The following is a 16,647-nucleotide window of genomic DNA, read 5'->3' as shown; positions in this document are numbered from 1 at the left end:
GAACTAGACCCTGACATCTTGATCAAAGAAAAATCAATACCAAATTCAAATCAATCCAAAGTCAACGTGTGCCAAGCCACCCGATCCAATTCAGATACAAAGAAAAACCAAAAGGGATACTCAAGTAGCTAGTAAGTTTCCAAAATCTGGACAGAGGTGCTGCAAACAGGTGTTTTCAGCACCGGCGACAGAAAAATTATGAATAGAAAATGGGAATGATTCCTGATACCCGCCTCCCAGCGGCGGGAATGGGTACTAACCACCTGACTCCCACTGCGTGTGTCGTAAGTATTTAAATTTCTGTCGGATTCGGAAAAATACAGCTATATATATATCTGACAGGTAAGTTTCATGAACAAATCAAATGTTTCTAACGTTTTCGTACATCTGGCTGCCGAAACCCATAGAGGAACGAATACGAAAAAGTGCAGAGGAACGACTACGTTTTTTTTTTTTTTTTTTTTTTGCTTTTTTGTTTTTGCTAGCACTTTTCATTGATTTCAGTCTTTATTAGTATTTTGAATTTCTTTAATAATCGTATGCCAGAAATAAATGTAACCTTTAATGTTTGCATGCTTTAATGTTTGCATGATAAGAATGGCAAAATCATCGTTGCCACATTAGTGGAGGCTTCACACATACGCCCGTTCCATTATTATAAACTGTTTCCATGAATTTAGTTGTCATAGTATGCAATATGATAAAATTGCTTTAATATTTATGTATATATACTTATCCAATACATAGCCTAATTTCACCAATTTCAACGTTTTGTGTGTAGTCTTATACCCAGTTTGGAGGGTCAACAACATACCGAATGGCAACAGAGAGAGAGAGAGAGAGAGAGAGAGAGAGAGAGAGAGAGAGAAAGGAAGGCGGAGGAACGAAGAAGAAAAGGGATGGCGGTGGAGGGGAGAGGGTAGGTGGAGCTTTATACACGTGTTCGTATCCATTTCTGCATAATGGAGTTTTTGTCTCTTGGTACAAGGACAAGTGTCGTTATTCTTTACGATTAGTGATTCACGATACCCTTATAAATTACGGCACTGGGTGTAATGCACTATAGCAAAATCTCGTTCTGTTACGAGTGTTCGTTACAGAAATAGGTATTGCCCAAACGTGCTTGCACTGTCTCTGAAACCCATAGTAGACATGCTGCTTAGTTGTCAATCAAGTTTTTATAACCAAGTATTTTTTACAAGCTAGCTATTGAATAAATTTGTATTTTTCTCAGTCAAAACATATGCCCCTCAATGCTAACTTTCCTCTTTTAACGACTTTCTGGTCATTGCAAATTCGGCCCCATAATTTCTTATGGTGCGAAAACAGACAGAGGCCCATGGACGAAAACGATTGCATCACACTACGGCGATAATCCAGCAGTAAAAACATCTTCATATATCCAAAAAGTAAATAATAAAGATATATATATGCGCATTACGATATAACAACTACATGTATAGCTGATAACAATCTGCATGAATAACTGGTAAACTGTTCTGCAATGACAGTTGAGTATAGCAATTATTTACAATAGGTACGAAAGTCAAGATGTCGTGACGTCATAATACAGAACTTAAAAGAACGTTCTAATTCAGAAAAAATAATTACTTAAATTTGAGTCAGAGTCGAGTTACTTTTTCAATAACGAATATTTTCAAATTAATCATCATAAATATGTAAAATATTGATGTTTTACTACTTATTTAAAAATTAGCTAAGAACACGCTTCTCGTCATCTTCTACCAAAACAGCTGTTTACTCCTGGCTTGTTTGTTGGTGAGAAATCGTGTTTCGATTGTTGTGATAAAAGTGCTCCAGCGGCTGTGGGTACAAGTGGTGTGCGGATTTATCACAGGAAATGGAAAGTTTGTTGACACAAGCGACTCCGTAAACATCGAGATGGCGTCAATCTTGCGAAACATTTTTAGTTTGCTAAAGTAAAAAATTTTCTAAAGCGTTTTGGGTGAGATTTCCACTGCCGTGGGCGCCATTTTTCAGTACCCTCTGTTTAAATCTTAAAATTTGGCCTTAATTTCTAACTTTGGAGAAAATACTTACTTCGAAAGGAGAGTAGAGGTCTTTAGCTCCGTTTCTCACCAACAACAAGTCGCGACTGATGCCCATCTCGGGTGTCAGGACGCGTTATAATGTACTTTTTCGGAGGGTGGCATACATTGATTGTAGGTGGCCTGTTTGGCCTGCCGTGGTAATCTACCCTAGTACCTAGCTAGCTAGGCTACCTAGTTAGGTAACTGCTCATTTCTTCATCGCTTTCCATGATTCAATAAAAATGAGATAAATCTGCGTGCTGATCTTGACTTTACGTAATGAAGTGAATTTGAACCCGTAAAATAAATGTAGGATTACCAAGAGGGTATCCTACGCTATTTTTCATTTTTCAGACTGTTTAGCTAACTAAGGTAGGTAGTAGCTACCTACATATTTTGCTCTAGGTAGCTAGGCTATAGGAGTACGTTATAATCGAGTCATGTTCCTATTTCTCCCCACCATACAGTAATACACTATTTATCAACTGTAATATAAAATGACCCCTAAGAATAAAGGTCCCTGTTATGATTACCTAGTAGGCCATTGGATGTTAAGCCTATGACCTACAGCTCGAGTGACATGTAGCTCCCTTATTTTTCATGCAACTTTCAGAATAATTCCTTACCGGGAGGTGGCTGTGGAAGTTCCATTTTGTCTGTGTGTCGAAGAGAAATGCTACTTTTGCTGAATTACGAACGAGAACATGTAAACAAATCACAATATACTCATCTCCGGCCACAATGATGCACTCTGACAACAGTTTCGGACTTTGGCGACCGACATCGTCAAAGTGACGCATTTCTTCTTCTGCTTAAATTAACAAACACTCGTGGTATTGCCTCTTATTTCCTTTTAATACAAAATACTGTGCAAATCAACAACAAGGTTTTTGTTATATGGTAAAATGAACTGTACTATCCAGCCAACTATCCTGTGATATCATAATTATATATATTTCTTATTAAAATCAAATGCAAAGAACGTCGAGGATCTCCTAGTTTATTGACTGTTTTCTGTATACAAATAGTAATATCAATGACTTAAAAAAAACTGAGGATTAATTGACACAGTACTATCAAACGGATCTTCTAAAGAGAAGTGTTGTGAAAAAATAATTTAAAAACTACGAACGGTTTCGAATATTTATTGGTATAATATTAGTAAAAAACATGTTGCAAAAGTTCTTTCTAACAATAATGGTACTGACTCGGAGCTTAATAAGAACATACATTTACTTCTCCAGCTTTAAGAAATATACAATTACTGTCAGGGGTATTCTCAGACCTGACAGGACTCTTAATGCTGTTATGATTTGTACGAATGTTTATTTATTCACTTGGGTTTATCACGTTCAGTAAGTATAACTTATGCGAAGGAGAACAATAAAGGAGTGAATGAAATGCAGTTGTTTAAGTTTGAACTCACCATTCAATTTTACTTAGGGGAACACGAATCAATAATACCACCCCACAAAAACCAGTAATTCAAGCTTTCATGTTAGTTTTCTACTCCAGAATTCAGTGTAGGGTATACATATATCTCAATATAGAATGACATGAAATCACTGAGGTCGCTACAAAATAGGTAATATCAGGGAGAACAAACTTAACTCCTTGGCGCATATACAGTGACCTCTTAAACCCTTTAACACAAACTACTCAAGTCGGATAGTGACACAACACTCAGGCCTGTAGGTACCGAGGGGGTCGTTCTGGAAGTCCATATTTTATAAGTACTTCATCTTGTATATACCTATATATGCAATGACATTTATAGAAGAAAAGGTCTAGTTTTGGAGAAAAAGACCCCCACCCCTTTAAAAAAAAAAAAAAAGCAAAAAAAAAAAAAAAAAAAAAAAAAACTCTGGGTACCGGCCTGACACTAACAGCACAGAGAATCCATTACTGCTTAATTCCATACAAAATGCGAATTGTTAGGTCTAAAAAGGCAACACAGACTAAATCAAAGGTCCGTAAAATGTATCACTAAGAAATAAACTCGAAAAAGAATCAGAACAAAACTTATCCTGCAAAGAGAGAAAATATTAAAGGCAACTGAGAACCACGAGGGAAAATCCTCACCAGAACAATGCTGTAAGAAAAACTGACGATAAAAGCAATTTTTGGGAGAAAAAAATACTGCATTGAAACATAAACATTGGTGGATTAAAAAGCTCTCCAGAGAAACTGGTTGTTACCACTAATATTCATATTGGTAGGTTTGTATTTTAAGGTCAGTTATCCATAAAGAAAAATATCATATATAACTTTACATCCAAGGCCTATATACCTCTATAGACCAAGTTTATATCTGCATCCTGTGCCCGCCATTCTCCTCTAAAAGTGTTTCTTTTTCCCAATTTTCCAGATTTGTTTTCTGTTTCTTTTTTCCAGCATCCATTCATTTATTCCCCCTTGATCATGTTTATATGAAGATTTGTCTTGTATCCCGATTTCTCCTTTAATGGATTTTTGTATTTATTTGCCGGTAAATAAATTCTGGCTTTTCGTTGCAATATAGCAAAGCCCACGTTCGCACGGGAAACTTTCATTAAATTAACCCCTACGAAGCGGGCCTGATTAAAAAAACATGTAGAAACATTGTTTTACCGCAGGGTACATGTTACCGGCGAAATGCTTTACACTACTCTGCAGACAGCAGAAATACTTTTACTTCATGAAATGCTGTTTTGTTGACATACATAGAATAAGAGAATGTATATTTTCAGTAGTTCTACGTTTCTATCAAATAAGAGATCAAAACATATATAAAATCTGCCTAAATACTTTATAAGAGGCTTATTTTCTCAAACTTAGAATCCAATACTAATTATCAGGGGCCACGTCACTCGCTGTTGCTTCACGTATACTAGTGCCTGTTATTAATGAAGATCTTTTGTTTGAGGCTTAAAACATGTTATAAAATTTTGTTTAAGTATTATAAAGTAATTGTTTAGCAAAATAATTTGTATTTTATTAAATTTTATAAAGATATTTAATATATAAATAATTTTGGACGTCTTAAAAATTCCACTTAAGACGACATATGACGAACTCCTACACTGCGGTTCGTAAACTTGACAGTCTGTAAGGTTGACGTACGTGAATCTTATAAAATTGAAATATGTCGGGTAGTAGGCTCCTTATTTTGACCGTAACCATATCGGTACTATGCACATGTGCGAACGGCCTCTATTTCCACATTGGAGAAACGGAGAGAAAATGTTTTATTGAGGAGATACCCGACGACACTTTGGTAACAGGTGAGGGAAAGTCGGCTGGTCTACCCATAGGGTTACCGTTGTTTTTGGTTTTAATGTCTTAAAAATGTCAAGCAGTAATCCAAGCGAATGTCTATGTATATTATTATGCTTCTTAAGGATAGTTTTCTCACTAAAGCATCGCAGCGATGAGCTGAGCCTTAGTAGGCTTAGGATAGGCAAGATGGTGTTACGCGGCCTGGCCAAATAGGTAAACCGCGGTAAAGTAGACTATGGCAGTTGACGTTTTCCTCCTTATTTTACTTACTGAACAAGAATTTAAAGTAATAGGGTAACACACCGCATGGCCTGCATCAAGCCAACGACGATCATAGCATACTACCCTCCGAAAAAGTACTTAAAACGCGTCCTGCCACCGGAGATGGGCATCAGTCGCGACTTCTTGTTGGTGAGAAACGGAGTCAAAGACCTCTACTCTCCTTTCGAAGTAAGTATTTTCTCCAAAGTTAGAAATTAAGGCCAAATTTAAAGCATTAAACAGAGGGTAGTGAAAATGGTGTCCACGGCAGTGGAAACCTCACCAAAACGCTTTCGAAATATTTACTTACGCTTCATTTTTTTAGAAGATTGACGCCATCTCAATGTTTACGGAGTCATTTGTGTCAACAAACTTCCCATTTCCTGTGATAAATCCGCACACCACTTGTACCCACAGACGCTGGGGCACTTTCATCATAGGGGGAAACATCACGACAGGCCAACCCTCATCACGGTAGACGGGTCTTATTCACTCGATATTTAATTGGTGAAACATGAATACAATTGCAACTCTAAGCATACCATTTAAAAGACTGAAGTTTCATCAACATATTGTGATATATGAAAGCCCCATACGAACTAAAATAAGCATGTGAGCTCTTCGTAAAATATGTTTTCAAGGTGCAGTTTTGAAATCCAATATGGCGGCTACGTTTTGCATGGACGGTTCTCATCAGTGACGGCCACCATCTTTCCCCAGCCTTCCCAGCACTCATTTGAACAATGTTAGCGTATGTATGTAACGTTTATTGATCTTACTCAAGATTGCAGTTGTAATCAGCACAATAAACACATTTTGTTGCCTATATTAGTGAAAAAAGTATGAAACTTGTTATTCCCGGGGTTATGGTTGGAACTGAATTCATTCTTACCTTGTAATCGGCGGTTTTTATCCTTACTGCCATCACAACTGAAACTCCACAGTGCTTATTTGATTGTTATTATACACATTTTGGTCTCAGTTCACTCCACATTGCACTTTAAACCCGTTGCTGTTCCTGGTTTCTAAGCGCGCGCGCCATAAACACAATTTGTTCCGATACGTAATACAAACCCTCGGTCCTTTAACAATAGGAAGGTAACTAGCGGCAGCTGGGACGGTCGTAAGCTTCGAACAAAAAGGGGAGAACGGTAGTTAACTGCTTGTCCGATCGTGCGCGCGCCCGAGAGGTGGAAGAACCACTTTTGCTTTCGGCGCGGGTGTGAAGGACGTGTTCGTCATCGCTCTCTGCCCGCTTCATCGTCGTATGCTTTGTTTATATTGTGTTTTCTACTAATGGTTTGGTTTGGACTTGACTTGAAAATGAAACTGTAAGTACACTGTTTTCATTTTCATTACTTAATTATGAATCAACATGGAGCAATCACCGTAGAGACGGCGATTTCCGCTCTTTTCATAATTGAACCCTTGAATTATGTCTCGGTGCCGAGGGCGGGGCGCACTCGCGCCGAGTCATGTATTTTGGGCGAAAGTGTGTAATTGAAAGATGTAAAGTACTCTTTTTTCATTATTTTTTTGCTTTTTCCTGTGCGTTCGTTGCCGAGAGCTTGATTGCGCTCGCAAGAGCCTCTTATTTTGTATGAATAGAATGCAATGAAAGTGGATTCGCAATGCAGTTTTCTTTTCATTTTCATTATTAATTGCATCAAATTTAATTTTGGATCAATTTCCGCTCTACCGGGAATTAATCCTTACGTTTTATTGCTGTGAAAGTGAAAATAGCAAGTGCAGTATTGTTCATTTTCATATATATTTATTGATAGGCATATATTATTAAAATGGATCAAGTTTCCGCTCTTACCGGGAATTGATTTTTCCCTCTTTAAAGTTCTATGAAGTGAATCGCAGTGCAGTATTCTGTTTCATTTTCATATTACTTTTCACTGCTGTGCGGGGGTAGGGGAAGCGAAGGTCTGCCAGGAAGTCGTCGGAAAGCTCTCCCGCGACTCCCTTGGGTATCCGATTCTTCGTCTTCTTTCCTGCCCCCCCGCTCAGCTTCCTCTTATTTTGGTTTTTGGGGTCTTCCTTCCGTTCGGGGTGGGGCATGTCTCCCCCCCCGTGCGTGAGGGAACCCCTCTTACTAATCTGTCTGTGCTACCGGCAGGTGGCTACAGCCGTGGGAGACGACCTTGGACAGGTATGGACCACTGCGGCTGCAGGGCGTGCCTAGCATCCACGATCTGCTGCAGAGTCTAGCGAGGTCTGGGGCGGTGACCTTGGAGTGGTCTCCACTACTACAACCTTCACGGCCGCTTAGCTGCTCCCCCCGCTGGTCTACACTCCCCATGCTGTGTCGGTGACGCCGTCTGCCGCTTCTAGGGCCGGTCGCCGCCGTACCGAGGGGGGGTATGCCGCCGCCGCCTGTGTTTTCTTCGTGTTGCCTGCCCCAGACTTACGCTGTTCCAGCAGCTCGCCCTGGACCGGCCGCCAGTACCACGCTGGCTGCCGATGATTCTACGAGGCGATGGCTGGGCCTGCCGTACCTGTTGCTGATGTGGTTCCCGCTACTGGCTTGGCTGTCCCTTCTGTGTTTACCGCTGCCGCTGTTCCTGCCGCTCCTGAGCTGGTTGCTGTTCCTGTCGCTCCTGGTTCCTGCGCCTGTCCATGCTGGTCCTGCCCATGGTGTGTCTTCCCCAGTCCCAGGTCCTTCCGGACAGGTGCAGTCGGGCCGTGTTGCTCCGGCATAGGCCCGACTCCGGCCTGGATGGAGGACCTGACGACTGTCCTGCGTGAGCTGACGAAGAAGAGGAAGGTGTCATCTTCGTCTGTTGCTGCCTCTTCCCCTTCGACTTCTAAGGCCCATAAGCCGAAGAAGAAGAAGGCTGCCTCCCCGCCCCCCCCTAAGAAGTCTCCTTCGGGAAACTTCTAAGGGCCCGTCCCACCTCGGTGGGACGGGGGGTCCTTCTGCTGGTCCTCCTGCTCCGTTCGGGATAGCGGGGCCCGTATCCCCCCTTCGCCGTAAGGAAGAGATTACGACGGGGGACCAGAGGAGGAGTATCGGTTAGCTCTGGTACTTCCTCGCCTGGTGCTAGCGGCGATGCCGCTACGCCAGGTCCGGCTCGGTCTCTCGTTCGCGGAAGATCCCGAGTGTACGCTCTCCCTCGGGAGCGACCGTGCAGCCAAAGTTTCGGCGCCAGAGTTCGCATCGGTGCCAAGACCACGGCACGGAGCAGAAGGCTGGCGAGAACCGCTCAGGTGACTCTCGCCAGGCCAGCGGCCGCTCTCGCAGCAAACCAACGCTGGTAACCGGGTTTTGTTATTCCCCCTAAGAAGACTCCTTCGGGAACTTCGAAGGGCTCGTCACATTCCGGTGTGACGGGGGGGTTCTTCTGCTGGTCCTCCTGTTCCTTCGGGAGGGGCGGGGCCCGTTTCCCCTTCTGAGAAGAAGAAAAGAAGACGGGGACCAAGGGTGTGCTGGCTACTGCTGGTACACCCTCGCCTGGTCTTGGCAGCTCTGCTGCTAAGCCAGCCGGTACCGGCTCGGTTTCTCGTCCGCGAGAAGTTCCGAGTGTACGATCTCCTTCGGGTGACCGTGCAGCCAAAGTTAAGACGTCTGAGTTCGCTCAGCGTCATGACCGAGGCACGGAGCAGAAGACTGTCGAGAGCCGCTCAGGTGACTCTCGCCAGGTCAGCGGCTGCTACTCGCCAGCCGTACCAGCCGGTACCGCTTGGATGGACCGTGAACGGTCTCTGACCGGCCACTGGGTTGAGGCTGGGAAGAGGTACCCCCAGGGTCCCCTCGACCGAACGGTCTCACGGCGAAAGCGAGCTCTGCAGGTCACCTGACCGCCGCTCCCACAGGGACCGGGCGGATACGGTGACCAGCAGCAGCTCGTCTGACGCACGGGACCGGGGTCGACGTGCTCAGTCGAGCCGCTCGCCACAGGTGAGCGGCACGGCCAGGCCTGCAGATCGATCCCCACCGCGGGTTGGTGATCGGCTGCAGCCCCCCACGCCAGCGAGCGGGGGGGGAGCGTCAGGTCTGTCTCTCCACTACCTTCAACTTCCTCGGACTACACCGGGAAGAGCGAGGTAGCTAGGAGTGATCGTGAGAGGTGCGCCGCTCACGATCCCGTTACGACGCCGCACGTGCCACGTATGGTCTTAGGACCAACCAGGACGTACGCGCAAGTGATTGGAGGCGACCGTCAGGGGGAGAGGGGGGTAGCGTCAGTTCTGTCCTCTCCGATACCTTCAACTTCCTCGGCATACGCCAGGAAGAGCGGTTATATAGGAGTGATCGTGAGAGATGCGCCGCTCAGATCCCGTCACGACGCCGGCACGTGCCAGGTTGGTCTTAGGACCAGCAGGACGTACGCGCAAGTGATTGGAGGCAACCGTCAGGGATCTGTTGCTGGTCCTTCTTTCTGAAGGAGGATGGTCCTGGGAGCTGCTCTTGTTGGAGGGACTGGACGGTCCTACTCCTCAAGACGCTGTAACTTCCGAGATTCAGAGTAAACTTACCCAGGTTATTGCACTGATTCGTCAGCAACAACGACGGGGGGAAGGATCGCCGCCTTCCCCAGAACAGAGCCCATGTCTCTGCCGAGTCGTTTTGGGGCCCGAGAGGGAACCCCAAAACCGACGGTGGGTATGCCGCGACGGGCTTGCCGATTCTCTCTTGAACCAGAGTCTCCGTCTCCGGGACAGAAGGCTCTCCCTCAGTTCTGGCCGGTCGATCAAGCTACTTCCACCTCCCTATGCGACAGCGGCGTTTCTACGTGTCTGCCTGACACCGTATTTAAATACTCCTTCGGTCCTCTGAGAGGTTTGACTCGAGAGGATGGAATGAGTCGGAGGACGATACGGCTCTCTCCTGTCAGGTGTCGATCAGCCCCACCCAGACGACGTTTCACAGTTGGCGGCAGACCTTACCTTACAGTGAGAGTTCGTAACCCTCCTCGGGAAAACGGTTTTTTTCTCCTGACGATACCGTTTTCCAGACTCTGAGAGCCATCGCCGCAAAGCGATGGTGCTCATACTCTTCTCCAACTGGCTACAGTTCCATGGGAAGGCGAACGCGAGTATCCAATTCCTCCCCCATTCCCTCTCTCCTTACGGCTACGAGGGAAAGGGAAGGATCCTACAGAGATTCCTGTAGGATCCCACGTTGGGGGACTGCGCTTTCAGGGGGACCTTCGGTCCTACCTGACGTAAGCCCCGGTCGTTTGAGGAGGGATCCTGCCCCATTTTTCTCGAGTCTACGGGAAATCGAGAGGATCACCAGCCGATATCGTTTGACGAATTCGGTGAGGGGTTTCGCAGACTGCTTAGAATTCTACCGGAATTTCTAGCGCATTCAGAGTGTTAGAGTTTCTTACGATTCCAAACACTTAGGCGAGACCACGGTCCAAAGTGAGCGAGACGAGATCCCCGATATGTTACACGATATCGGGAACCTCGCCTATGCTCGGACTTCCTAGAATTTCTAGCATTAGGAAGAAGACTGCTGCTGAAAGAAGACATCTCACAGTAGGGGACCAACCTGGAATAGAGAAGAACGGACGGAATATCCAGTTTGGCTCGGAACTATCGTCTTAGTATTCTGTCACCATTGAAGCTTTCCTTCGAGGAAGCTTCTCCTTCACTTCTTTAATAGAGAACGAAGGTGTCGATCTCCAATCCTTATTTTGTTTCTGAAGGAAAGAATTTGGATGGAGATCGTTGTTCAGAATACTACAAAATACTAGTAGATTAACCTCGCGACATGATTCTGCCTTAAGCAGTTGAATGGTCCCGAGGGGTAGGCGCATATCCTGTTATTCTACGGATTGCGACTTAGACGAAAAGTATTCTAATTGAACGCAACCCCGGTGCCTGCAACCTCCCAGGAGTTTCCAGTTTCAATTTTATATACTTATGTGTTGTCACAAACAACGCCATTTAAGCTTTATATTACCGAAATTCGTTTCGCTTAAATCTAATGCCTGAGCATATCTTTTTATGCTCGGTAGGTTATAGCCGAACGCATCCTCGTGGAAAGATTACTTGGCAACTCAGGATGACGAGGTCAGCGACAGCTACTGCGCATTGAATTGCCCGAGGCATTTCAGTCAGCTGCCGACCTTGAGATAGACCGTTGTTTATGGTCTTTCTCACCTGCTTTGATTTGTGAATAAACAAACCGTATCTAGCCAACAATCACGGACTTAAGTCTCTGATTAACGGGGATTCTCGCTATACATGAATGACAATCTACTGCTGTGAAACGCTAGGATTCTCGTCTTCGGATCGCGAGAATTTTTAGAAACAGAGTATCTATCGACTCTCATCTTTCGGTTACCGCAATCGGTAACAGAATTCTGTAATAGCCTTGCTGCATCGGTTTTTATCCCGATAATGCGGATGATTTTTCGCGTGGTGAATCTGAGTTTGTCCTCAAAAATATCTTGTATTCGGAGGTGATACAATTGTCATTGTTTCACCCCGGATTAGGCAGATGTATTGAAAGACATCGCCTACTCCCACACTGCCAGCTCTACTTCCAAACGTTCAGCCCATGAGAAGCAGTCTCAAGCGGCTCTCCCCTGTGTTTCATAACTGAAGAACGCCACGCTTTCATTGCACAACGGACAGCAATGAAATGGCGGGTAGCGTTTCAGTCATGTTAAGCAAAGGTTGAATCTTGAGAGATTCCTTTCTCGACTTCAGCTGGAAGACGTAGTTGCATTCATGCGACCGTCGTTTCAACGTTCACCATGTGTTGTTCTCCTAAGCTGGAGATTCAAGTCTATGAGATTTTTTGCAATCAGGGGACCTCGGTCTTTGAAGGCCCAAGTGACTTTCGACTTTCGAGCTTAGCATTAAGAGAATCTCGCCGACGCCGTCCGGAATCGGTGACTAACAAAATATTTGTTCCGATACGTAATACAAACCCGGTCCTTTAAAAATAGGGAAGTAGCTAGCGCCAGCTGGAACGGTGTAAGCTTCGAACAAGGGGATGAGAACGGTAGCTAACTGCTTGTGCCGATCGTCGCGCCGCCGGCGCGAATGGGAGTGTAAACAAATCACTTTTGCTTTCGGCGTATGTGGAAGGACGTGTTCGCCATCGCTCTGCCCGCTTTGTCGTTTGCTTGACTTTGAGTATTGCCTCTCTTTCTGTTGTAAATCAGGAGTGACTGTAAGTACTTTTACAAATTCTATTGATCGTGCCAATGAGTGAATTGGAAGAAGTGGAGATATCACGCGCCCTCCAGTCGCCAGTTTTTTTTAGGGGGGGAGTGTGGTCCCGGGCTGGAGGGGCGTAGAAGATGTGGAGGGTTCACAGGTCATTCGTTGACGTGGAACCCACATGAGGTTTGTACCGTTGCCGGGGGCGGAGGAGTGCTCTCGCAACGAACCTTGTGTCATATGTGTAATTGGTCCGAGGCGCAGTGGGTGCTCGTACGACGGGCAGAAGAGACTTAGGCCTGGCCAAGAAGTCATCGGAAAGTACAGTGATCCTTTGGTGACGGGACACTTCGTCCCTCTTCCTGCCCCCCGGCCAGCCCCCACGTTTCGCGCCTTCCCCTGCGTGGGGGGGTAGCGGAGTCCTTTTTCCTCTCTCGATCCGTCGAGTGTGGAGGAGGGCGCCCGCTACCCGGAACGTACAGCGGTAATCGGGGTCGTCCGTACGCTCTGGGGGGGCGTGTTTCTTCCCCAGGGCGTGAGGGAAGCCCTCAAACTAACCAGACTATTGCTTCCGCAGGTGTGCCATCAGCGAAGGAGACTTGGGGACAAGGGTGGGAGTTGCTGGGACTGAGGGAGTGCCCAGCAGCCAGGGGTTGCTTCAGCGGTGGCGGGGTCGGCGGTGGTCACTCATGTGCGGTGACCACAACTACTACCACATAACGACACCAGCGTATGAGATGCAACCAATCTGTTATTTACGCCCCATTATATAATGTCGGTGACACCCCACGGTGGCTATACAAAAAACCAATTGCTGCCGTGCCCAAGGAGGACTTTTGGGGCCACCACCACCTGGATTTTTTCCTTTGCCGACCCCGGACTTCCGCTGCTGCCCAAAGAGTACCCACCCTGGACCTGCCGCCAGTGCCACGGATGACGGTGGACTGCCGACAGGACGCCTGGCTCTCCCGTGGTACCTGCCGTGCCTGCCGTACCTGTTGCCGTTCCAGCTACTACTTTCCCTTCAGATCGGCCTGCACATTCCCTTTCAGATGTTCCTGCCGTTCCGCTGTTCCGGACCTGTTCCTGTTGTTTCCTGCTGCTGGTGTTGCTGTCCACAGTCTCAGGTCTTTCGGACAGGTGCAGTCGGGCCCTGTTTGCCGGCAACTGCCGGCTCCCTTGGATGGAAGACTGGAACGTCTGTCTGCGGAGCCTGGCGAAGAAGAAGAGGAAAGAGGAGGTGTCGTCGTCGTCTTCATCGTCTTCTCGTCGTCTGCTGCCTCCCTTCCCCTTCGACTTCTAAGCCAACACAGCCGAAGAAGGAGAAGGCTGGCCTCTCCCCCCTTAGAAAGACTCCTTCGGGCTTCTAAGGGCCCGGCTCAGTCAGGCGAGGCTGGGAGTCTTATGCTGGTCCTCCTGTTCCTTCGGGAACGGGGCCCGCGCTTCTTCGGCAAAGAAGAAGTCGACGGGGACCACGAGGGCACCAGCCTAGGCTGGTGGTCCTCACCTGGTGCTAGCGGTTTCTTGCGCATAAACCAGGTTCCGTCTCGGGCCGCTTCCGTTCGGCGAGAAGCACGAGTGGACGCTCTTCAAAGAGGACGTCCAGCCAAAGTTTGCGACGAGCTTGCTCGCCCGTCAAGACACGGCGCGGAAGGCAGGAAGACTGGCGAGAGTCGTGCTACACGACTCTCGCCAGCCAAAGTGGACGCTCTCGCAGCGATCAAATGGTGCTCGGGCTGACGTGACGGTCGCCTGACCGGCCACGGGTTGAGGCGAGGAAGGAGTCCCCACGGGCCGCCGGTACCAGCCACGGCTGGGTACCAGCGGTTGACGCGCCGAGAGGACGCTGGCCGGTCTCGACGCGACAGGGAGCCTAGCAGGTCACCCGTCCGCCCGCTCCGATGGGACTGGGCGGAGGACGGTGACCAGCGGCAGCTCGCCTGACTCCGCAGAGATCGGTCTCGACGTTCTCAGCCGAGCCAATCGCCCCAGGCGAGCGGCAAGGCTAGGGCCTGATTTTTTGCTCGGACCGTCACAGCGGGTTGAAGGATTCAGCAGCCAGCCTCCACGCACGCTGGTCTGCCAGCGGATGCGAGGGGGGAGCGTCAGGTCTGCCATCTCCTGTCCTTCAACCCTCCTGGGCTATACGGGAGGGAGCGATAGGTACCAAGAGCGATCACGAGAGGTGCGCCGCTGTGACCCAGCTATGACGACCGTGCGGCTCAGGCACGGTCCTTAGGACCCGACCAGAACGTACGCGCAAGTAGTGGAGGCGACCGTCAGGGGTCTGTCGCTGTTCCTCCTTGAAGGAGGAAGTATCGAGGGATATGTCTTGTGAGGAACGAGGTCCTACTCCACAAGACGCTGTAACGCTCCTGAGATACAGAGGAAACTTCGCAGAGCGTCATTAAGCTGAATGCGGTCTGCACAATGGACCTTGCGGAAGGATTCGCGCTCTACCCCAGCAGAGCCCACGTCACGGTCGAATTCATTTGGGGTCCAAGAGGAGCCCAAAATGATGATGGGGTTGCCACGATCGGAGTTCGCAGACTCGGTCCTGGATCAGGTGGAGAATCTCGTCTCCGGGACGGGAGGACTCGCTAAAATACGGACGCGTCCTCTAAGCTGATTCCTCCTCCTCTACAGCGGAGGAGGCGATGTTACGTGCCATCGAAGAAACCCGGTACTGCCGAAACAGGTTTAAACCCGGAGTTAGCGAGCTGACTCCAGGTGTGTCCCCTGCAGCAGATCTGTCGGAGAACTTATGGTTCTCGGCCGCAGCAGGAGCGGCACTTGCCCTGGAATACTACCGCTATGGCAGCCATCAGGCAGTTTCCTGGTTGGATTGTGGTCCCCTCACAATATCCAAAGTAGCGGACGGCTCTGGGAGTTCTGCTCTCGAAGACGGACGCTTCTTTCAGGAGACTTGTGCCAGTCTGAGGAAGAGCAATCTCTACCTCGCCCATCAGACTGCTAACTGTGGGCCAACTGGTTCTTCACGTTAGGGCGCAAGTCCTTAACAGAGTGACCTAAGGGGGCCGGGCGTGAGGCGCACTCGGGCTACGAAATGGACCTTTAGGAGTTCCCCAGCTCTCTTTCCTGGAGAGGATGTGGACGACTGCGGGGAAGCGGCGGCGCACTGACTGAGAGTGACCGCTAGTCCACCAGGCAGTCTCGAGGTGTCTGGGCAAACCTCGAGTAAACTGCGGCAAACCCAAGAGCTTGGGCTAGCGCTTCCACGCGGCGAAGGACGGTTGCACAGTCCAAACCCGTGTGAAGACTCAGCTGTTTCAACTTCTGCTCGAGGAGCCGCAACACGCCCTACTCCAGCCCTCCTCTCCCCGAGGAGGTGCTGGCGGGAAAGAAGTCGAACGAGGAGGGCAACGCTAGGGGACGGCGTTCCCTCCCCTCACCTGCTGCGGAAGTGGGGGGGTGCCTAGCGAGGGCCCCATTGGGCGACTTGCAGCGCTACGGCGCCGAGACCTGGATAGTAGACGTCCTTCGGGGAGGGTTAATCTACTCACCCCTTCGAGTCTCGGCCCCCCTCATCGCCAAACCGGCCATTACAGACCTATGTCCGGGGATCAACAAAGGACAACGCTCTCGACAGGAGATCAAGACCATGCTGGACGAAAACGAGCTGTAGAAAATGTGGAGGACCAGTCACCGGGCTTTTACAGCCGCCTCTTCCTAGTGGAGAACGCATCGGGGGGGCTGGCGTAACGGTGATAACCTCTCTCCCTGAACCGCTTCGTTAGCACGACGCGGTTCACGATGGAGTCGGCACGCTCAGTGCTCGACTCGATCAGGTGGGAACGATTTCATGCTTTCAGTGGACATGAAGGACGCGTATTTTCAAATTACCCATCAATCAGTCTCCAGAAAGTACCTCGCTTCATCTTCGACGGACGGTCTGTACCAATTCAGGGCACTGTTTCGGTCTCTC

The 16,647-nt window shown here is 48.2% G+C and overlaps 2 protein-coding genes across 2 annotated transcripts in view; one reads left to right on the top strand and one right to left on the bottom strand.

Moving 5' to 3' along the window:
* Positions 1–2,841, bottom strand: part of LOC135195505 (calcium homeostasis endoplasmic reticulum protein-like) — a gene marked incomplete in the record, with an annotated part of 85,830 nt that extends 82,989 nt beyond the window's left edge. The window contains 1 exon segment of the mRNA XM_064221730.1: positions 2,678–2,841. Coding sequence (XP_064077800.1) covers positions 2,678–2,702 — 25 coding nt within the window.
* A 2,259-nt stretch (positions 2,842–5,100) lies between these two features.
* LOC135195504 (transmembrane emp24 domain-containing protein eca-like) overlaps positions 5,101–16,647 on the top strand; it is a 48,256-nt gene continuing 36,709 nt past the window's right edge. The window contains exon 1 of the mRNA XM_064221729.1: positions 5,101–5,314. Within this exon, the coding sequence (XP_064077799.1) occupies positions 5,176–5,314 (139 nt within the window). The 5' untranslated portion in view covers positions 5,101–5,175. The remainder of the gene's footprint in view (positions 5,315–16,647) is intronic.

Source organism: Macrobrachium nipponense, chromosome 16, assembly GCF_015104395.2.
Source record: "Macrobrachium nipponense isolate FS-2020 chromosome 16, ASM1510439v2, whole genome shotgun sequence".
NCBI classification, from domain to species: Eukaryota; Metazoa; Arthropoda; class Malacostraca; order Decapoda; family Palaemonidae; genus Macrobrachium; species Macrobrachium nipponense.
This window is presented reverse-complemented; position numbering and strand designations above follow the sequence as displayed.